At 46.0% G+C, this 24,148-nt stretch overlaps 1 protein-coding gene and 1 pseudogene across 1 annotated transcript in view; both read right to left on the bottom strand.

Annotated features, from left to right (window-relative positions):
• Positions 1–6,507: 6,507 nt before the first annotated feature.
• LOC126536604 (prostamide/prostaglandin F synthase-like) overlaps positions 6,508–24,148 on the bottom strand; it is a 57,196-nt gene continuing 39,555 nt past the window's right edge. The window contains exon 6 of the mRNA XM_050183638.3: positions 6,508–8,677. Coding sequence (XP_050039595.1) covers positions 8,583–8,677 — 95 coding nt within the window. The 3' untranslated portion in view covers positions 6,508–8,582. The remainder of the gene's footprint in view (positions 8,678–24,148) is intronic.
• Positions 18,747–22,355, bottom strand: LOC129385771 (uncharacterized; annotated as a pseudogene).

Below are 24,148 nucleotides of genomic sequence, written 5' to 3'. Positions count from 1 at the left end.
CGAGGACGAACACGCCACGGCGTCGCTCGGCGCCAGCATCGCGCCTTCTCAAAAATCCCTAAACGATGCTGTCCCTAGGCACCTAAGATCAGGTCACGTGAGGGATTTTTGTACGACAAATAGACGCACGCTCAAACTTCCTGCCTCCCAGTGTTTCCAGCACAAAATGAGATGTCCGACAAATTTGGATTGTGCCGCTGAAGTGATCGCAGCGCGGTGGCTCTGTGACACCGCTGTGCAACGCCGGTGTTTCGCTCCTGCTGCGCGAGCATAGAATGGTTTCCAGGCGTCGTGTGCGCGCCCCGTATGGAAAACAATAACACGGCCTTGATTGTTGAAGTTCTGGTGTGAAATTATTTAACATTAAAGCTAATTAACTTATGTTGCTTCCAACGAGTTCGATTTGTGTGTGGCGTCTTTTATTCACTAACGCCGACGGCCGACGGTAACCGCACTTTCAACACGTCGTTTGGCATTTTATGCACTTTTAGACAGAAAGATCTGGAAAAGTTCTTGAGTTAGACATTGTGAATGTGTTTGCCAAAACAGTCTAGTGGCACCAGTAATGGGTTTTGCCGCAGATAGAATATATATTAGCATATTCCAAGTGCTGAGGTTACGTTTAGAAGAAATTATATTTTCAGTCTTATCACAGACCAAGACGTCTATAGCCGTTTGTAGCCGTTTCAAGAAGCATTTAAGAGGTTCTGTGTTTCGTGGGTTTAGAAGAACCAGATTTTATTTATTACATTGCTTAGACAAAAACACCCATGTAACAAAAAAAAAGGTTTCACGTTTTATATGATAAAGTGTCACAAGATGTCGCTAGCAGTTTTGTGACTGGCGTCCGCAACCCGGTACTTCACCAGGCCCCATAGTTAATTTGGGTTATATGCTGGAAGTTGTCACGTGTACTCTGGGGAGCGTTCTGCCGCAAAAAATTTTTCATATCAGCTGATTAATAGCCGAGATAGAAATAACCCGCCGTGTTTTCTCAGTGGCTATGGTCTTAGGCTGCTGAGCACGAGGTCGCGGGATCGAATCCCGGCCATGGCGGCCGCATTTCGATGGAGGCGAAATGCGAAAACACCCGTGTACTTAGATTAAGGTGCACGTTAAATATCGCCAGGTGGTCGAAATTTATGGAGTCCTCCACTACGGCGTGCCTCATAATCAGAAAGCGGTTTTGGCACGTTAAACCCTATAATTAAAAAAAAGATAGAAATATTTAAGTGCCGCGAATGTATGATTTCAGCAGGCGAGCTCCACTGCCAAGCGAGACACTCTCTCCACTCGCCTCGTCTAGCCTCCGCAAGCGCAAATCCTTCCCCGCGTTCTCTCATACCGGACCTTGAGGATCTCGTGACGCATATGTCACGGGCCCCGCCTTCATATTTTTTCTCGTCACTTTTCGTTTGGCGCAGCTTACGATTTTGCGCTGTGCACGAGGACACATAACTAGCGGTATAATTCAGTGCTACACGAATACTGAGGCAAACACAAGCGTATCGCAGAACATGATCACGTGCTGGAACACGGTAGAAAATGGCACAATTTCGGTACCTGCGCACATGACTGCACTACCGTGGGAACAAGCAGATGAAGCGGAAGTGCATCACTCTTGGTACAGTGCAAAGTAAAGCAAAAAACACGCAGACATTCCGTTCGTGTGTTTTATTATTTCTCTATAAACTTCAATTCGTCCATTCAAGCAATAAATCACACAAATAAGAGATGTTGCCTTGAATAATTCTCGAAGGGCGCAGGGACACGTGTGCGTCACCGTCTGGCTTGGGGTGTGGTCGCCGTGAGGGAAAGGGAAAACGGCGTTCGGATTGAAATTGGCCGCCAATGCTGCAACCCGGTCGACGGAGTGGAAAGGGGGGCTGAGCGTTATTTTGCCCTGGTCGTTCTAGCGCTTAGGGCCTGAAAGCACTGGGTTCACCCAAATTAGTGTACTAGAATACGTTTGAGTGGAACGAGCGGCTTGCACGGCGCATGCTTTGCGGTGAGGCACGCGATGCTGAAAAATAAATACTATGGCGGCGCTGCGATCGAACTGGATTGGGCCGCATCAAGGTCGCGCCGTCGGAAATTTCTGGCGATTCTGCTCGGCGGGGTCATTCGTACTGCTTCGCGCGCTACTGTTTGCGATAAGACCGGGCAAATGGCGTTTATAATTGGATGGGACATGTATTTATGCCTTAGGAATAGATGCCTTTCTTTCTCTTCTTTATTTGATTTTATTGCTCTTTAATGCCGCTCGGTGAAGTAGCGAGGGACCAAGACCTCGAGGAGCACAACGCACGAGGCTGACGTAGTGGCCGCGTCGCGGTAAAAGCTTGTCCTCCCTCCGTGGAGGGAGCCTAACCGATTCTGCAGGCATTTTCAATACAGTTGTTCTCTCGCTCTCTCGGTGACTGCGCATGCATTGTGGCCGCAGTGTCGGCTTTCATTCTACTATGTTATTGTACTGTTCCCTTTGGAGAACAAATATTTTCCTTGTTCTTCAAGCAGTATGTATCTCTCGTGTGTATTTTTGCGTATATAGGTTTTAGTCAGCAGGTCTTGCGAAGCGCAGATGGAAAAACATATGTAAACGTCCTGCTTGCCGCTTCAAACAAATAAAACATATCGGCCCCATCCGGCGCCCTGTACTCAGGTTTACGGGAAGTATTCTGATAGAAAAAAAAAAGCTGCAGTGCAACATACCATTCATGTTTCCGTCCTCCTTGAGTAACAGAACTCGGGGTAATTGGCATGGGTTTTTCCATTGCGGACGGCACTCGGGCGCCGAAAACAGTTTTATGTGGCGTTTATATATGCTAGTCTTTGGCCTGTTAAATGTGTGAAATTTTTTGTCCAGTACATGCTTAACAACAGAACTCAGTGCCCTTCCATTCTATGAAGAAGGATGACCAGCGAAGCTGTGTATGTGGGCCCCTTAATGGCGAACTGCACCTCCGGTGTGGGTCGGCCCGGTATTGTACTATCCATAGAGTTCCCAACAAAAACTATATGGTACTATCTTCGGGATTTTTTCTGCACGCGGACGCGATAGTGGAGAAAGTAGCTCTTAACACCTACGCTGTTAAGTGGGTATGGTATGTGTTGCGCTGCTAAACTCGAGCTCACAGGTCCAAACCAAATCGGGGATTCGATGTGAACGAAAAGCACTTGAAGAGCACTTGTGTAATTCTCTTTAAGTGCACGTTAAAGAACCCCAGGTGGTGAGAACTGAACAGAGTGCCTCATAAGCATATCGCCAGACGTAAAATGCTAGAATTTGTTCAGTTAAAGAAACAAGAAAAAAAAGAAGGTCTGCGTCCTTCGTCCTTTTTCAGGGGTGTAAAGGAAAGAAATTATTCTCGAGTCTCATTTCTGAGAAAAACATGTTACACTTATCTTACGTTTCATACCGTCAATGTAATGCCACTCCTGACTGTATGTCCGCTCAACTAAGCAGCTTCTGCAATATAAAGGGCTGCTTTCAGTTATCCGTTGCACTATTATAAAACAATAATGAAGCATTTAAAGGAATGACATGCCTCACGTAGAGATATTTGTAGATCTGCTGTGTTCGTTGAAGAAGATAAGTGTGGTATTACATTGGGCACCCAGTTAACAGGTTACAGTCTTGCAGACATGGTGAAACTGTCAAAAAAATATTTTCCCTGTCTGAATCAAGTTTGCAGATTTACAAGGTGTCCCAAAACGGGGCGTTTATATTGAATGACAGCTAGGAACTTGTCCACCAGAACCGATTAGCCCCCGTGCGTTAATTCTCTCGGGAACTGGTGCGCCTCGGCGCAACAGCCGCGAGTCTCCAGCAGCACAATCATTCGGAATAAGAGTCCTCTCTCGCATCGGCCCCCTCACCTTCGAGGCTTCAAAAGTGCTGTTATTGTTTACATTCGAACGCAAACGGCTGTTCAATAATTTTTAATAGTGAACTCTGAAGTCGAATACGATCTGAATAGCACATACCATTCGATTAAACTACATGTTTTTACTTCATTTCGCCTGCTGGCAGGTTGAAGGCGATCGCCCGAGAAGCCACGGAGATTACTTTGGTAAAGACTGCCCGGTCTCTACGATTGAGTCTGATTACATGGGAAATACCTTGTCCCGAACACTGTTGTTCATATTAACGCCCAATAATTGCCTTGATTATTTTTCTTGGAAAGTCTACTGGTTCACCTGGGGCTGGTGCAGCTTTAAAAAAAACACGCTTATTCCGGACGGGAGTTCTCACTTTTTCAATCAGTGCCTTTAGAATATTTTATAATTTTTCTCTGCCATATATGTCGTTGAGATATATGTCTATGTACCCTTAGATTTACATAGAAGTACATTGTTCATCTCCATCTCATCGCGCCATGCAGTTGTGTAACCTGGTTGATTTCAATATAATATTGTTTTCATTGATCATTGTCCCTGGTCAGTATTCCACCAACAAGAAATGCGCGTCAAATGACACGATAACAATAAGATTTTCTTACGTAGCTTCATGATGCAGATAGGCGGCCTCTGTGGCAAAATTATGTGTTACATTTAGAAAACAATGTTAAAAACAGCAGTTCAAATGGCTAAAACTACAATTGTTACCGGCCGACAAGAATCGCGGGCGCACTAATGCAAGTAAAACCATCAAAAATTTTACGGCACAGACTTTTTGCAAGAAAAACTGGGCGTCCGCGCACTTCCTAGCAGATGACGCACTAGATAAGGACAGCAAAATTGAAGACGTCGTGTTGTATAATACATGCCTGGAATATACGTGGCAAAAATGTGTTAATCAATATTTGCAGTGGAAATAAAGCACTATTAAAAGAATGTACGCGCGCAACCGGTCCTAGGGCCTGCAGCAAAATTACGTTCAATATGCCGCGAAGCGCGTATCCGCCCCAATCCAGTTCACTCGCAGTGACCTCGCAAAGTTTTTCCACACGCGGCGCCTCAGCATGAGATCGCTGTTCGGCCCACTCGATCATAGTCTAGTAGACTCTAACCCATAGAGTTTCTCAGAAACTCTGCTCTAACCCAAATAAACTCGGTAAATAATGATGTGACATGGCTTCGTATATTATTTTTAAATAGATGGTGCTAAAGTGATGCACGCGATAAAGCCTCTCAATTTTCCAAAAGTAGTGCCATTCTTAGATCTTTCCGCCACTCAAGGAGGTTTTACGAAAAATCCTGGAGTGGCAACTCCCGCAGATTACTACCAGCAGAAGTGAAGCCAGCGCTTTCCCTTACTTCATCGTTAAAAGGGTGCTGAACTAGGCGGAGAATAGTGGCAGTGCAGCCATATAGTTAAAATACTGACTCGAGCGGACAAGCTGCCCACAGGGCCCATGCTATGGTGGCTAGAAAGAGGAGGTGTGACATGGAGGAAGGAAACTGAGGAGAGGCCTTACCCCCTCCGCGCGCTAGGAGAAAAGTGTGGAATAAGTGACGTAGTACATTCTCCTCCGTATTGCTGATTTTTTATTTCTTTGCCGTAGCAGCCACCCCTTTCGGGCCACAATGGCGGCTTTGTTTTGGTTCTGTGCGCTCACACGTGTTGCTCCGTAGGTTTCGTACCGTGGGAAAGGCGCCGTGCGGGCAGGCTTGCGTTGGTCTCCGTGTTTTGTTGCGCTGCGTTATCTGGACCGTGCTCTCCCGCATGTTGCTGTGGCCAGGTGGGACAGGAGGAACTAAAGTTCGTGAAATGAACGCGCATGCAACGCTGTACGCAATGTACTGCGCCACGGCAATGGCAACGGACGAAGGAATATCCGCGGGAAGTTTTGCCTTCTTTCGCGGAATCATGCTAACGTGCTAACGATTGCTTAGTATTGCTGCGGAGCGCGCGCGTCCGAGCAGCACGGTTGCGCGCAGCGCGGCGTGGTTTCGCGAGAAATGTAACCAAGAGAGGAGAGCTGGTCCGATAGGCGGAGCAACGCCATGAGCAACGCGAACTTCCGGCTTCACTTTAGCTTCACAAAGAGTGACTTCAGGGCCTCTCCCGAGTTTCCTTCCTCCGTGGTTGTATCCGACTATAGGGACAAACACCTACAACACGCGCCAAGAAACCTCCTCCGTAGTGCCTAGGCAGAGTCATATATTCAAGGAGCAAAAGCCCCCAGACTACCCAGATTTTCTCTCTCGAGCCCGCTCTTACTCGCGCACAAACGGCTGGCGATCCCTCAAATGAACAAACGTTTCGTCTTTTGTCGCACATCGGACGCCTCGGATCCGGTTCCGGCGCCGGATCGGGGATCCGGCGTGCGAAAAGTAGACGTGGTACGATTCGGTACCGGACGCCGTATTGGACGCCGAATCGTACTGTGTCTCCTACTTCTTAGCAGTGGCCGCGGAAAAAAAAAAATTAAACATTTCACACCGCATAATGAACGCACACCTCAATTTTGAGCAATTTTTTGGGGAAAAGAAAGTGCGATCATTATATATGCGAGTAAATATGGCGTATTTGCCATTTGTGAGAGCAATAAATCACAGAAGCAAGGAAGGATAGTATTTATTTCAGATACTTCGACATCACTATCACAGCATGTAAGGTAGCAAAGCATCACCAGAAATGGCCAGGGGAAAGCGCCAATATGAATGCGCACATCAAATGTGCACAGCCTGCAAAAAACACAGCTGCCTTTCTATGTAGCACTGTACAACTGAGATTGCACATCATCATAAAGCAAACTTTGGAATAAAAATTTCGGCCTGTGCTACGATATGGCGTCGAAAGATTAAAAAAAAGTTTAATTCTGGGGCTTTATGTGCCAAAGCCACAATATGATTATGAGGCACACCGTAGTGCGGGACTCCGTATTAATTTTGACAACCTGAAGTTATTTAACGTGAACTGAATACAAATACACAAGCCTTGTTGCATTTCGCTCCCAATGCGGCCGCCATTGCCAGGGCTGAACCCCGAACTTCAGGCTCAGCAGCGATACGCTAGCTTCCAAAGGTATCAAAAGAATTCACACACGTAAAAATGCGCTCGAGGGCATCGTGATGCGGGTGAAACAACCCTGCTGCGAATAGACGAATGTTAAGTACAAAACTGTACATCCTTTATGAATTCAGTGCAAATCTGCAAGGTGGAGGCTTATTCACAAAAAAATATATATTGCATCCCACCAGAATGTAGCTACGTGCTACTGTTCAGTGAATGCTATAGAGTCAGCGTACAATTTTTTCGGCCTCCCTGGGGGCCGCGAAAACGTTCGTTCGAAAAAATGAACGCATGCCTCTTTGCCCCCAAGGGCTCAAATCACCACAGGCACGTTCGAAATAGCTGGAGGTCTACCAGCACACTTATTAGGCGTACCGGTTTTCGTAGCGTGACAGGAGAAGCGGGTGCACGCGCGCATAATTACGGAATACATACTGTGTCGCGTGACAATTGCCCCTTTGTTATGCTTCACTGCGTACCATTCATGTACTGAGGCGAAGCTGACTATGGAAAACCGACATTATGAAACGCTCGCTTCTTTACGATATTCGATGCCATTGGCGAGGATTACAAAGGCGGAGTCAGAACCACTGCTGACAGCGGTGAATAATGAAAAACACGGCACCGGACAGCAACGTCGAAGCAGGGGCGCAGTCTAAACCAATCGCGTGAGGCGAAACAACGCGCGTTTCGAACCATGTACAATCGCGCCCCAGGTAGGCTTATCGTTGCCGCGTGCGAAAGCGCCTGCTCGAGGCGTCGAGATCATCGAAATGGCGGCGGTGGTGGCTTCGATACAAAGCCATTTCGGATCTGCGGTCATGGCAAAAAAAGAGGTAAATCGGACGGCGAAGCGTTTTTACGTCCAAAATTTCAGACGTTCTTATAGATTGACTCTACGGGGCATGTGGCACAAGCAATGCTTGCGTACATTTGCGTACTTATGAAACATTTTGTTCTTGCATTAATTCAATTTGCAGGTACTTAACCCCCGGCTAGCCAACTGGCTAAAAGTCTAACCATATTGTGTATTTTCCATTAAGAAAACAGAAAACAAAATTGAAAGATGGAACCACAACCATAACATGGACTTTGTCAGTATGACACTTGCAAGTCATGAAAAACAAGCCTGCACCTGTGCTATTGAATACAAAACACGCAGGAAAGGTAATTTCTGCACACTAACAGAAAAGCAAAGATTACGATCAGCTTCTGGGTACACTGGCACGTAAGTTAATATGCTAAACACATGCAAGACAGCACTGCTGCCTTGCCATGCACATATGCATGTGGGTCGACATTCAGAAGTAGCTTGTAGGTGTGAAACTATATCGCCATTATAACTGAACGCAGCGTGGAGGTTAAATTTTATATACTTCTAGTTGTCCATCATAAAATAATATCTCAACAAAGACAATTTGCCACCCTTCATAGTAAAATGGAGGCGTGCTGATGCAGGATTCGTCTTGGCATATGGACAGTTTGGTTGCCAAGCAACACGTGCAGTTGGCTAAGAGTTCAAAACCAGCCAAAATGCACCACACAACGGGATGTTTATAGCAGAGGACAATTTATGCAACCAAAGGCCTTCACGCCTGCAGGGGCATCTAAGCCATTAAAGTCAGCGTGAAATGCCCAGGGCATCCAGGATGGCACTGTTGCCGACAAAGCCCTCGGGCACCTCCTGTTGGTAGTTGAGGAGCACCTTGTTGCCGCCTGCATCATGAACAGCAGTACCCTTTTAATGACAGTTTGTTTAGCACATCTCGTACATAATTAGTTGTTCAGGCCTGCCAAAGTCTCCCAGGCAGAGTACCGAACCAGAAATCCCGCATCCCGTATTTGCTGCAGGATGACAACAGGTTAACAAATAAACGGCTGCCGCTGTAACAGTGCGCGACACCAAAACAAAAATGGCGGCCGGCGGAGCAAGTGAAACGCGCCGAACACAATGTTTTTTCTTCTCGTGAGTCACGGAGGAAGGAAACTCAGGAGAGGCCCTGACGTCACTCTTTGTGAAGCTAAAGTGAAGCCGGAACACTCCACACTTTTCTCCTAGCGCGCGGAGGGGGTAGGGCCTCTCCTCAGTTTCCTTCCTCCATGTCGTGAGTACATTACGCGCATTGAAACAGTTTCTTCCGTATCAGTAATGCATAATATCGTTACTATCGGCAAGTTTGTGGCAATAACGTTGCCATGACCACTTTGAGGGGACATAAACAGAGATGGGCGCGCTTAGCTGCCAGTGACAAAAACCCATGGTGGAGGCGCTACGGGAACTGGGGCATTTGACTTCCCTACTATCCTACTATGGCACGTTTCCGCTAAGTGCGGGCGAATATCTTAGCTGTGTTACAAGCGTCGGCGTATGAATAGGGTACACTTCTAACGTATCAATGTAAACGTGCACGGCTACTATCGTTGCCGCTCGCGATTTGTTGCGTGCCTATGAGTGCAGACAAGAAAAATCGAAAAGGACCTGTTTTGTTGTTGACCACAATTATTATAAAGCCTACAAATAATAAAGCCAAAGCGAGTTTGGTTGTAGCTTATTTCTTTTTCATGGAAGTGCGGAAAGTGATGAAAGGAATGAAATGGGGCATCTGCTTAGAATGTTCGGGCGTGCAGACCGCTTGGTATGTCTTGAGTCGTTCGCAGAGCATTCGAGAGATGGTAAGCGCGATCATTAGCTATACTTGGCACACGACATATCACTGTGGCAAGTTCGGGGTGCGATCATTACACGGGAAAGGAAAAAAAAATCGAATTTTGATGACAAAATTCAGGGGTGCAATCATTATGCAAGTAAATACGGTACTTAAAAGAAAGCAGTTTCGCCCAAAAGGCAAAGCATCGATTGCGATAGCAAATTAGCAGACAGCCATATGAAGTAAGGATAACACTTTTATCGGCCGTATCAAATTGTAAACATTCATTTGCTAATTAAGCATGGTGTTAGCACGCACAGCAAACGTGAATGCATCACACTGTATGACTGCGGAAACTCGCTGTCAGAACGCTGGCATGAGGAAACGCGGCAGCAGCCGCAAGCGAAGTAACATTCGGGCTGTCTATCGCTTCAACGCAAAGCGAGCGCCGAGGACACACAGCACGCACAAAGCAATGAGCCGCCGATGTACCTAGACTCTGCCCCCAATGCAGATTGCTCTCGAGATACGGCCGCACACAGCCTCCACATGTACAGTTGCAGCCGGAGAGAATGCAGCCCCCCCTCTCTTCCTTGCGTCTCGCAAAATTGGGTGGCTCGCGTGCGAGGGAAGACTGTGATCTTCCTCTTTACATTCGCCCCTTTCACGCAGACGAGACTGAGCTGCGATCGTTGGCTCCGCTTGCACAATTTCACTTGCACATATAGTGTAGGGCATGCAGCAACCATGTTATCGCTCTTGGACTTTATGCGGAACCTCATGGCGACGGCAGAAATGCTGGGTGTCAACCCATATATTTAGTATCGCAATAAAAAGCACAATAGTGGGGCACAATATTTTTCTGTCAGCACTCCCTTAGCACCATATTAACTAAGGCATTTTTATTTTTCACTGTGCTGATCACTATAAGATTTATAAGTTGTCTGTAAAGAAGATGCATTTACTAAGTACCCGCTCTATTATTCATATTCATAGCAACCATACTGAATCACATTTGTATTTAAAAAATAAACTGCATATTTTACTGCTCCCTTAAGCATCTATGAGCCATAATTATGCAATGTTGCGTCTGTGCAGAGACATCAAACAGCCTTTCTGCATCTTCCTTGAAATGCACTCTCCACACACTACCACTTAGTTCTGCTACCATACCATCAGTACTACATGCAATCGTTTAGAGTGAAGTTTACCTGAGGTGACAGTGGCATTTATTGGTTATATCCGGTCGTGGAAATGGCATATGTTCTTTCTTCAATACAGTCGAACCCGGCAGTTCGATATAGAGCATAAATTGATATAAGCCTGCTAAAGAATTGGATGTCGTAAAAGCACATACCATATATAAGATCACTTTATTGATATAACTAGCTTAGTTTCCCATGAAGTAGTCCTGTATTTTCTTCTGCTTGGGCAATTTCGCTGCCTGTGACGCACGCACTTGTCCACATTGTTCAAGGAGTTGGAGCAGCTGAGGCCGCAACCTTCCGCATTCGCGCAGAAGCACCGGACTAGTGCGAGTGCACCAATCACCTTGGAGGGTGTGGGCATAGGACCGTCATTGCTTTCCTCATTGTGCCCACTTTCACTTGTGCTCGGTACGATGTCGGCAATGTAGTCTTCCTTTTCTGGCTCTCCCATGGTCGCGACACCATGCATCATCTGCACTCACAAACTCTTCGACTTTCGATTCGTCAACAGCTTCCAGAAATTCTGACAGCTCGCTCCAAACTTTGGCAACACCGGCAACGGCTTCGTCGCATTCATCAGAATTTACAGTAATCATTGATCACGCGGAAGCCAGCACGTCTGAAGCAATTTCAGATGAACCACTTGTACACGGCTATATGTATGTGTCAGGCGCCACGGGCACCAGGTTGCGAGTTTGGCCGCTTTAGCCCTAATCTCCCCCTTATTCTTCAAGATTGTGCTGAGAGTGCTCCTCAGGATCTTCTACCACCCCATGAATGCCAGCATCATTTCCAGACCGTTGACACCTTTCTTGTGTCTGGCAGCATCAATATTCCCGGCAGCGTCACTCGACTTGCGACCAGAATACCTATCGCCGCCGAAGTCAATTCGCCCACCAGTTATAAAAGAGCAGGCACGCACGGATGAGTTTTGTGGGCCCGGCTGCTGTGCTTCAACACAGCACGCTAATCCGCTGATGTTCTTTATGCAGGTGTCACTTCCACGTTCTGTTCCCTGCCCAGGCTACGGTTTTTCTAGATGTACCCCAACCGCATCCTGCTGGCACGTCGACTACGACAGAACTGTTTTCAACCACCCCATGAATGCCAGCATCACTTCCAGACCGTTGACATCGTTCTTGTATCATCACTGTTCCGGCAACGTCACTCGACTTGCGACAGAAATACCTATCGCCACCGACATCAATTCGTCCATCAGTTATAAAAGATCCGGCGCGCACGGAGGCATTTTGTGGGCCAAGCTGCTGTGCTTCAACACAGCACGCTAATCCGCTGATGTTCTTCATGCCGGTTAGTAAATCATACAGCCTTTTTACAAAGCGTTCAAGTAATTACTTTCTACTGCAGCTGCTGGGCCCACAATGCTGCCTTTCCATTGTTGTTCAGTGTTGCGATGTTATTCGCTCTTTATTGTTGCTGGCGGGTGGCATCGAAACTAATCCTGAACCTGATAGTCAAGCCGTCCTAAAAGAACTTAAGAGCCTATCCGCAGGTCAATTCTAACTGATCACCGAGATTCAAAGCCTCAAGTCTCAGTTAGTAACAACTGACAAAGCAATATTCGATCTGAGCGTGTGCATGACTAACCTAGACACCCACTGCCAAACCTAGCCCCCTTGCATTCTGATATAGAAAGCGTAAAGAGTGATGCTGCCCGCGCAGCACACACAATACAGATGCTGGAAGTGCGTCTTGATGACGCCGAGAACCATTCTCGGCACAACAATCTAATTTTTTCATGGTATTGATGAGTGTTCACCCGCCGTGGTTGCTCAGTGGCTATGGTGTTAGGCTGCTGAGCACGAGGTCGCGGGATCAAATCCCGGCCACGGCGGCCGCATTTCGATGGGGGCGAAATGCGAAAACACCCGTGTACTTAGATTTAGGTGCACGTTAAAGAACCCCAGGTGGTCGCAATTTCCGGAGTCCCCCACTACGGCGTGCCTCATAATCAGAAAGTGGTTTTGGCACGTAAAACCCCAAAAAACAAGATGAGTGTTCAGGGCCAGAGTCGTTCGCGCAATCAGAGGATGTAATCATTGACCACTGTTGCAAACATGAGCATCACGCTTGACCCAAAAGAAATCGAGCGCGCGCACCGCTTGGGCAATCGTGCAGCTAATCGTAACCGCCCCATAATAGTGAAGTTCACCTTTCATAAAACAAAAGTACTTGTTCCTTCTAGCGGCCATAAATTTAAAGAAACAAACTTCAGCGTTGGCGAGGATTTTACACGTCCTGTTCAATTGGCCCACAGACACCTTGTTTCATTTGCAAAAAGCAAATTGGCACCTTATTCCCTGCCCTTTAAAACTCTGTTTATGGGTAATAAGCGCTATCTTTTGCATGAACGCACACAGAGTGTGAAAGAATTGCAATAGCAGCCAACTCAGCGTTGGAAAGCCCCTTGCCCTACGCTATCGACACGAGCTAACCTTTACTTTTCTGTAATCTTTGCCAACGCACGCAGCTTCCTGCCTAAACGCGATATTCTGTCTAACTTCGTGTCGTTGTCTAACAGTAATTTGCTGATAATAACTGAAACCTGGCTGACTGACGACATTAACCGATACTGAGGTTCTTGCTGACTTGCCGAATTTCTGCCTTTACCGAAAAGACCGCGAAATCTCACGAGGTGGTGGTGTGCTAATCGCCCCGCATCACCATTTATCGTGCACTCTTGCAACCGTTGAGACTGACTTGGAAATAACATGGCTAATCTGCCCCGCTTCACCGCAGACTGTTCTCTTGAGCATTACAGGCCACCGCATAACACTCCTGATTTTTTGCATAAACCTAGTAACATCTTGAGCGAACTTAGTGAAAAACACCTTAACGCATAGATCCTGCTTTTTGGTGACTTTAATTTTCCGCAAATCAACTGGACTAACAATAGTGCTTTGATCATAGGCAATGAAGCTGCTAAAGAATTTGGTAAGTGTGTTTTAATTTCAGCCTAACTCAACTTGTGCTACAGCCTACGCGGGTTACAAAAGACGCATCTAATGTACTCGACCTTATACTAAGCAGCCATCCTGATAGTCTATCATCCATAACTTACGTCTGTGAGGTAAGTTATCATGAAGGAAGCATGCCGAAACTACATTAACAGCAGAATCGGTCAAAAAGCACCCCAAATCTTCCTCCACACTGGCCGACAGAATAAACGCATTAGACACACCATCTTTTGGGTACTGGGGCAAGCTGAGATTGAGGGCAACCAAATGGTTGATAGGATCGCTTGCGAGCATACAAACCGAGTGGACCTAAACAGAGATCCTGAGGATTTCATGACAGTGATCCCAACATACTCTGACATACTAAATTACCATAGAGGGACGAGGTTCAGATATCCCCCGCCCCACAATACACTCACTCAACAACAGGCAGTTTACTGGCAAAAGCTGCAGACAGGAACTTTCCCAAATTTGCATATACAGTCAAACCCGGCTATATCGAACTCGCAAAAAGACGCCAATCAGTTCGATATAGAGCATAATTCGATATAAGCCTGCTAAATAATTGGATGTCATAAAAGCACATACCATTTATAAAATCACTTTATTAACGAAACTAGCTTAGTTTGGCATAAATTAGTCCTGAATTTTTTTCTGCTTGGGCAATTTCGCTGCCTGCGACGCACGCACTTCCCCACGTTGTCAAGGAGTCGGAGCAGCTGAGGCCGCAACCTTCCGCATTCGCGCAGAAGCGCCGGACTAATGCGAGTGCACCAATCACTTCGGAGGATGTGGGCAAAGGACCGTAGTTGCTTTCCTCAATGTGCCTACTTTCATTTGTGCTCGGTACGATGTCGGCGATGTAGTCTTCGTTTCCGGGCTCTACCGTGGTCGCGACACCACCATCTGCACTCACAAACTCGTCCACCGTTGATTCGAATGTCCCGGAAATTTTGACAGCTCGCTCCAAACTTCGGCAACACCGGCAACGGCTTCGTCGCATTCATCAGAATTTACAGTCCTCACCGAGCACGCGGAAACCGGCACGTATGAAGAACCCCTCGTACACGGCCGTGCGTACGCGTCGGGCGCCATGGGCACCGGGTTGCGAGTCTGGCCACTTTAGCCCTAATCGTGCCGAGAGTGCTCCTCGGAATCTTGCACGCTGCGGGGACAACCAACTTCTCATCGCGTTCGACGCGATTTATGATTTCGAGCTTCACGAAGAAAGGCGAATTCTGCCGCTTCATCACGGCAACACTGCGGGAGAAGGCCCACAAGGCGCAAACACGATAAACCAGAGAAGCAGCCAGACAACCCGCACTTTCGCCATCTTGCACGAAGAGAGCACAAGAGCCTCTGATTGGCTCTCTGAGCAAGCGCTGTAGGCGGGCCAGAATAATTTTTTGCTGGGGAGTGTCGCCACAGAACACCTATGTGTCGCTAGATAGTGATCTAAAGAAAGGAAGGACGCTTGATTCTGCAACCCGTGAGGGAGCGCGGCGAAGCGTCGTCAGGGGAGAGGGGGTGGAAAGTGAAAGATGATAGAGAAAGAGGGAGGATGTGGCCTAATAGACTCCACTAAGCGCGACAGCGGGAGTGTCGACGGCTCGCCCGAACAGCCCGAGGCAGCGCGGTCACGGTAGGGAGAGCGGTTGGATGGAGCCGCGCCGCCGGGTTTCCCCGCTACCACGAGGGAAAGCCAACTTCTGGGGGCACTTTTCCGCCGCTTGACGTTCGATATATCGGGAGTCACTGCAATATTTGTTCGATGTAAGCGTAATTTTTGCTATATATACTCATTGTAACTATACCGTGACCAGAAATTGTTCGATATATAGAATAATTCGATGTAAACGGGTTCGATATAGTCGGGTTCGACTGTATTAAGCAAAATGTTCCCAAGTCAATACAGGGACACATGCCCGTGGTGTGGCGCAATACCCACACTTTATCACATCACATGGGTGTGCAATACGAATAAAGCATTCCACAAAATAGAAAATCCGACTGAGGAGCAGTGGGAGAGCGTGCTTTCCAGTGGCAACCCTAGCCTCCAACGGAGGCTGGTGGTTCATGCCCGACGAGCAGCCACGTTCAGTGGTGCCCTGGAATAGGGGCGCAACCACGCAGGCCGGAGATCGTCATCAACCAATAGAAGATGACATCCTGCCTGATCGTTGAATTACTCTTTCTAGAGAGCAATAACGTTTACTTCCTCCTCCATCCAACCTTCACCTTTCAACCCATGCGACAACCAAAATCCAACAAAACTATATGCCGATATGATAAAGGGAACTACGAAGCTATTAATTATGAGTTAGGTGACTTCTTTTCAACTTTTGAGACATTATTCCATATGCACTCGCCTCAAGAAAACTGGACACTATTTAAAAACAAGCTTAATGAACTCGTAAACAAACATATACCAAGAATAACTATGCACACCAATCAAAATAAGCCATGGTTCACCAGAGCTCTAAAGAAGCTTGATAACCAAAAGAAATGTTGCGTCCAGCTAGCCACGCGTCTTGGAAGCACCGAGGCATGGTCAAAGTACTACATGGCAGAGAACGCCTACGTGAGTGCCCTTCGCACTGCTAAAAAATCTTTTTATAATGTGGACCTACCCCAGCTACTTACTGAAAATCCTCGGCAGTTCTGGCGCATTTTAAATCTTCAAGAAGCTCGTACTATCAGCATGACGAATGCAGCAGGCGACACCGCCACGGACGCCGAATGTGCTGATATATTCAACACAGCATTTTTTTCCGTGTTTACAAAAGAAACTACCAGTCCAGACTTTCCACTACCTACTAAAATAACATCGCATATGCAACCCATTGTATTTTCGATGGATTTTATACTATCAATAATTGAAAAAAAACAAAAAAACAAATTATGTACTTCTTCTGGTGTAGACGAAATTAACTCAAAGATCCTAATGAATACTAAGCATATATCCGCGGCATGTTTCACTCTGTTGTTTTCGCAATCATTGACTACAGGTGCTTTACCGAATGATTGGAAAGTGGGAAACGTCGTTCCAGTATTCAAAACAGGTAACGAAGACTTCCCCTTAAACTACCGCCCCATTTCATTACTAGTGTTCCTTGGAAAATCATAGAACATGTCATATACTCGCATATCATGAACTTTTTAGACTCAGTAAACTTCTTTCATCCTTCTCAACATGGATCTCGTAAAGGGCTTTCATGTGAAACACAACTAGCTATCTTCCTTAATAATCTCCACATTAATCTTGATGGCAACGTTCAAACTAATGCCATCTTTCTAGACTACTCTAAAGCTTTTGACACAGTGCCTCATAACCGCTTGCTAATAAAATTTAGATTAAACTTGAATCCTCACGTAGTACAATGGATAAACGAATTCCTTACTAATCGTTCCCAGTTCGTCCTTGTCAATAATGTCTTCTCCGAACCCCTCCCTGTCACTTCAGGTGTCCCTCAAGGCTCAGTCTTAGGACCGCTTCTTTTTCTAATATACATTAATGATCTTCCGCTGCATGTATCTTGTCCTATTCGCATGTTCGCTGACGACTGTGTGATTTATCGTACTGTGACTAACATCTCTGACCAAGCACCTCTCCAGAATGACCTTAACGTGCAGGACTGGTGCAACCATTGGCAAATGGCCTTAAACCCTAACAAGTGCAAATTTATTTTGATTTCCTGCCATCGTAATCCTTATCTCTCTACTTACACAATTGCAAATGTCCCAGTAGAATCAGTTCTAGCCTATAAATACTTAGGCATAACCCTGTCCCACGACCTTTCCTAAAATGCACATGCGACTAACGTAATTTCTTCAGCGAACAAGACCCTTGGGTTCATGAGGCGTCACCTTCGTCATGCTCCACAGCACGTCAAACTGCTTGCATACAAATCATTTGTCAGACCACAACTGGAATATGTCGCTGCCATCTGGAACCCTCATCAAACGTATATCATCAATGCACTCGAGTCAGTTCAGAATCATGCGACTAGATTCATCTGTTCTTCATATTCATATAACATCAGCATTTCATACTTAAAAGAACAATCTAGCTTGACATCTCTTGCTTTTCGTTGTCGCATCGCCACGCTCTCTCTTTATCACAAATTTTTTTACAGTTCACTAAGCCACCCACCTTACGTCACGCCATCATCTTCACGCTTGTCACAGTGCACCAGCCATCAACTCCAAGTTTCTCATCCTTGAACACAAACTGTCACTTTTCAATCTTCATTTTTTCCTCGAGCTGCCAAGGACTGGAATGACCTACCCTTCAATGTCGCTGCCATCACATGTCATTCACAATTTATAGAAACTGTTCAAACTTGTATTTCAATGTAACACCTGCCTTTCCTTGTGTCCACATGTTAACCACCCCTTATGTAATACCCCAAATGGGGCCTTTAAGGTAATAAAATGAAAATGAATGAAATGTATTGACAAAAAATATTTTGTTGCACTGTACTTATTACTCCTTTAAATGATTATCAATTTGGTATTTGTGCACTATTACAGTGGTATGAAATCAAGGGCTTGACAACAGCTCATCTGGTTAGGAATTACCGCAGTGGTGATCCAGCCACTGCAAGTTTTGTAGCAATTTTTGGAGCAGAGAAAATGCTGCATTGGAGCAACTTTGTATCAGAACTCGATTTTGGAGCAGCAATTGGAGCAGCGACTAATTGCACAGGGTACCTCTCTCATGACCACTAAAACTAAGGCTTTGATGACTGCCACAGTTCGATAAAGCCATATTTGTCGTAGTTCTCTATAACCAGGTTAAGTCTTATGTACATGCACATTTTACAAACCACCAAGAAATGAACCAGTCCATCAGATTTAATGCACTACTGCAAATGAAGGAAGAAGTACAGGTGTTGCACTAGCTTATTAATGTGTATTAAAAGTTATGACAAAAATTCCAAAAACCAAATTGTAAGGGCTGTCTTGAATTTTGTTTTATTTAACGAACAAAGATGTGCACGTTGCAGCATTTATTGCCTTTTGCTTGCCTTCTTGTTTAGTTCTTCCAGCTGTGAGAGGGCTTGCTCAAAGTGGAATTGTCTTCAGCTAATAAAGTTTGCCCAGCTTCAACTTGCTCCAGGCTCTTGCAGTTCAGACCAGAAGAAATGATGTCCTCTGCTCGCTTCAGCAGTGTCCTGCATGAGGTGACCTTTTCTTCCAAGCTCTTTCGGAGCCGCTTTTCATCAACAATATCAGCACCAGTGTCTTTGCCTCCAAGCCTTTTCCTGCTTTCTGACTGATGTGCACTTGCAGTTCTCTCTGCATATCGGGCTCTGGATCTCCTCACACTTTGCAGCAGCTCTGTAGACAAGGGCACTTTACTGGCATCTCCATCATAGCGGCGAAGGTACGTTATTGTCTGGCGCAGTCCGTTAATGCTTGCGATGCATAATGAGTAGCGGTTTTCGTACAAGCGTTTATTTTCACTAAACCCTCGTTCGCAGTCTGCATTGCCATGTGGTAGACACAGCAGACACTTCATAAGCTTCGACAACAACGGATACTTTGGTTGACCTCCGGCAGACTTCTGTTCAAATATTTTGGCCCAACGAGCATCAATTCGTTCATCTTCGAGGGCCAGAAGGGCACTATTGGAGTCACACTTCAGCATATGCCACTCATCAATTACAGACAAAACTTCTTCATTCTTGATTACTTGAAGAAGCTGCGACACAAGGTATTTTAGTGATCCCACTTCGGACTCAACATTTGTTGACTGTAAACTGAGGAGGCTGGCACATTGAAGAACTCGATTGTCAAGCGGAAGCTTATGAAGAAGGTCCTTGGCACAGGCCAAGTAGAAAGCCCGTGCTCCAAGATAAAACCGCTTCTTCTCACTTGAGTCCCACTGAAGCATTGATTTTTTGGTATCTGTACCAACTTCAGGTTTTGACTTCGAAAGAGATGAATCCGTCACGTCTAGCCTTTTCAGTTCTTCAGCGCTCTTGTCTGCAAAGGTCTCATGACGCAGAAACCGACTTAGGACTCGCTGGACCAGAGCAATAAGTTCAGTGTGAAGTATGTGCAAGAGCGGCTCTTGCCTTTGAAACAGCAGCTGAAATCCACTAAAAAGCTGCGCACAGTTCTTTAAGAACATCCCTTTAGGCAAAAGTTGCTTCTCAGAAAATGCTGACACAAGCTTGTTGTGGAGGCTTCGAGTGTCATATCGTTGTTTTGATGTACTTCCCTTAAGAAAATAGGCACAAAGTGCTTCAAACTGTTCTTCAAAATGGCACAACGAGTCCTGTAGTGTCAGTCAGCGATTAGAAACGTGGCGCAGAAATACATGACAAGGAATTCCTAAGGTCTCCTGGCATTCTTTGAGTGCTTCAGCGCGGACAACACCTTTAAAGTAGTAGTAGATGTTTCTTACTACTTCTTCGACATCCAAGCCAAATGCATCCAAGCCTTTTCCAAATGCATTATGAACCTTATGGAGATTACAGTAGCCAATGTCGACTAAGCTTGGTGCCACATGCTTCTGAAGCTTGTTTTTTACGCTCTTCATAACATTAGGCCCATCGCTGAAAAAACAAACAAGTCCTTGTTTTGGCAGATCTACAATTGCTTCTTCTATCCAGCCCACAATTATTTCAGCGGTTGCACGGCCAAGATCGAATGACTGAACAGGCTCCACAACAACTTCCTGTTGGCTGCTGGAGAAGTAACGTGCCGGGACATCTAGTTGCTGGACCCTTAGCCTCTGGCTTTGGTGTTTCATCGATCATAATGGAATAATAAACATTTGGCTTGCATAGCTCAGTCACCACTTGTCCTTTGAAGTAGGGACCCAGTCCATCTGATACAATGCGTGCCAATTTCATCCTTCCGCAGCTAAACTTTTGGCTATGCCACTGTCAGGGAACATGCAGTGATAAATCGAAGTTGCCATGTCTCCCCATGAAAAAGGAATTCCCTTGGCAACAACAGACAAAGCAAAAATAGTTTCTGCCTTGCTGACTTGGTGCTCAAGTGACGTATTACCAGACCCATTAGAGAAGTCCAGTGTGCCTTGCACCAATTTGGGTGGAAGATTCCCATCCTAGTCTCTGTGTCTAGCAGCTGCATCAATGTGTTTCTTCATCCCTGCATGACGCTTCACTGCTGCTGTTCCATGCTGCACGCAAGAAATGGTGCAGTTGCAGAGAATACAAAATGCATCTGTACTTCGGGTTCCACTCTTGCACCACCGATTGACTGGATCATTATTGGAGTCCACCTCGTTGAGTACACAGGCATTGAACTTGGTGTTGCGATCTGAAAACACAAGAGAAAATTATTTGATGGCAGGAAATTTTCACATGATGAAAGCACGCTTTAGAAAGACTACCCAAATACCTATGTCTTTTTTTTAGAGTGTAGCACGTGACGTCGTGCCAACATTACTTCGTTAACAGATCTTGTTATACTAACTCTAAGGTGTTAACACCAAACATTTAGTACAATGTGCAAGCATTTTGCGTACAGCTTTGACACATGGTGCGAATTTGGATGCCAGTTTGTCGTGCGACTATTCTCACCAAAAACGCACGGCGTGGTGCCGTGCGGCTGCCGCGTGGGGCTGACGACCGCAGACAATCGCACGGCCCTGGCAAGCTGACACAAGGCGCTATAGTTTGTTGTTTAATTCACTCTGCCGCGGCACTCGAAGAGCAGTGCAAAAATCGACTGCAATTTATTCCTCAGATGAAATAATGGGAAAAAGTGACTTCGAAGCTGCACGTCATGAAACCCGGCGTCCCGACGATCGGTGGCTGCCACGCCATTGTGGCGAGATTACGGGGCTTACTACGCCTGTTTTTATTGATATGGTCGACGCTCAATAAACAAATCTTCAGAAAAAATGTTTATTTACTCCTTTGCGAGTATGCTACAAGCAGCTCTGCACGGTGGGGCGCCCGATCCGCGACGCACCGGCAGATACGTACGGCCCGTCCAATGATCCGCTAACGCCAACAAGAGCGCCCTGCCTGCTGAAATTCACGTAGTGTATTCGGTGCCCCTCACTCGTTCATTTCGCACCATGTTTCTCGAACGGTAGCATACAGCAGGTCGGATTATTGCGCGCCGTACGAACGATCGCGCGCAAATTCACACCATGCGTCGTGCGTTTAGATGCGGATGTTCTGAACCACGAAACACAGCACGGACTACGTCCCTACACATACGTACGGAATTCGGACACTCCCACTACGAAAACCATCAGTAGACAAGAGCTCGGAAGAACTAGGCAAGTTACAAATTCTGTACCGATTCAATAGCAAGGTGCAGCCAATAATGCTTGCAGCGCTACGCGATAGCCGAAGCCTTTAACTGAAGTAGTTCACAACATTAAGAAATGCCACGAAATTCAAAAGGAAACTACTTACTTTTGTCCATCTTAAGAGCGAGTCGGCGAAGAACATTCCTTGACTGGTTTTTCACAAACATGACATGTAAAATGTCTCGTCGGCGCGGGAACCTATTGAAAATGGACGAACAACCAACCAAACGAACCAAGCACATGGTACATGGTTGCCAACGTGGAAAATAATTTACTTGTTGCCAACTCGAAAATGAACGCCCTCTAAGATCGCGTTTGTTCATGTAGTTTGGCGCATCTGGAGCAAATAAAACAGCCCTGGCACCGCAGGGCGCAGGAAAGTGCATTTGTAGCAAATTGGCGCAAATGGCGCAGCTGGATCACTACTGAAATTTATTTACTCGCATAATGATCACACCCCTGAATTCTGTCATCAAAATTCTATTTTTTTTCTTTCTCGTGTAATGATAGCACCCTGAATTTGTTGCAGCGATATGTCGTGTGCCAAGTCTAGCAAATGATGATTGCGCTTACCATCTGTCGAATGCTATGCGAACGATTCTTGAAAACATACCAAGTGGTCTGCACGCACCCAACATTCTTAAGCAGATGCCCCATTTCAATCCTTTCATCACTTTCCGCACTTCCATGAAAAAAAAAATGGTACAACCAAACTTGCCTCGGCTTTATTATTTGTAGGCTTCATAATGGTTTTGGTCAACAACAACATAAAGGGCGCCTTTCGATTCTTCTCGTCTGCACTTGTAGGCACGCAACAAATCGCAAGCGGCAACGACAGTGGCCATGTTTACACTGATACATTAGAAGTGTACCCTATTCATACGCCGACGCTTGAAACACAGCTAAACGCAGCACCCTTAGCGGAAATGTGCCGGATTAGGATAGCAGTGAAGACAAATGCTGCAGTTTCCGCAGCATGCCTGCAATGTGTTTCTATGTCACTGGTGCCTAAGCGCGCCCATCTCTCTGCTTTTGTCCCCTCAAAGTGGACATGGCTTCGTTGTCACAAACTTGCCGATATTAACGATATTATTCATTACTGGTACAGAAGAAACTGTTTCAATGTGCTAAATGTACTCACGAGAAGAAAAATAATCGCATTCGGTCCACCGGCCGCCATTTTTGTTTTGGTGTCCTATCTAGTACACTCTAGTGTCTCGCACTGACAGCGGCAGCTGCCTGCTTGTCATCCCGCAGCAAATGCGGGATGAAAAAAGAAAATGTTTCTTTTCGTGGGAAATTTAACCCGCATAATGATCGTACCCCTGAATTTGCGCCAATTTTTTCGACAAAATAGTGCGATCATTATGCGAGTAAATATGGTAACTTGGCACAAGAAAGACACTGACCACAGTCTAAGTTTAAATTTTACTGTTTGTTACTTTTCTTGTGCTTTTGTAATGACATGCAAAATAAGAATTCAACCTTCCAAGATCATAAACATGGTAAGTAGAGCTAACTATAATGCATGCAAACCTGAAACAAGCCTGGACATTGTATGTCTACACTGCAGCTACACCAGTGCTTCCCAAGGTGGCTAGTAGCTGTAAGTGGGGGGAGCATTAGCTGGGCTACCAGCTGGCTTGTAAAGGTATAGGTCTAAAGTACAGCTTTACAGCTTACAAAAGACAGGTACTAGCTGTGACCTTAGCTAGATGAAGCTAGAAGGTAGACATCTACCAACCAGCTGCATGATTCCTGGGCAGTGAGGCCATTGTGGTAATGGGCCTCAAGCCGTCGCGGATTACTTGCCGCTAATATGTTCGTTTGAGTGGCTTGTCAGTAATCAGTCTTGAGATCACACATGTGGGTTAGATAGCTGTTGAAGCGGCATGACATTTGTTGCTGTGTACTCAACACAATTCGTGTGCCTATCAGTGGCTAATCGACCCGGTCTTCGCACATTATTTTTTGATTTCACATTTTACCAAATATTCAATCTGAGCACGTTGCGTTATCATTTTCATTGGCCCTGTCGACCCGGACGA

This window comes from Dermacentor andersoni, chromosome 3, assembly GCF_023375885.2.
Source record: "Dermacentor andersoni chromosome 3, qqDerAnde1_hic_scaffold, whole genome shotgun sequence".
Taxonomy (NCBI): domain Eukaryota; kingdom Metazoa; phylum Arthropoda; class Arachnida; order Ixodida; family Ixodidae; genus Dermacentor; species Dermacentor andersoni.
Note: the sequence above shows the minus strand (reverse complement) of the source record. Positions and strands in the feature narration are given on the sequence as shown.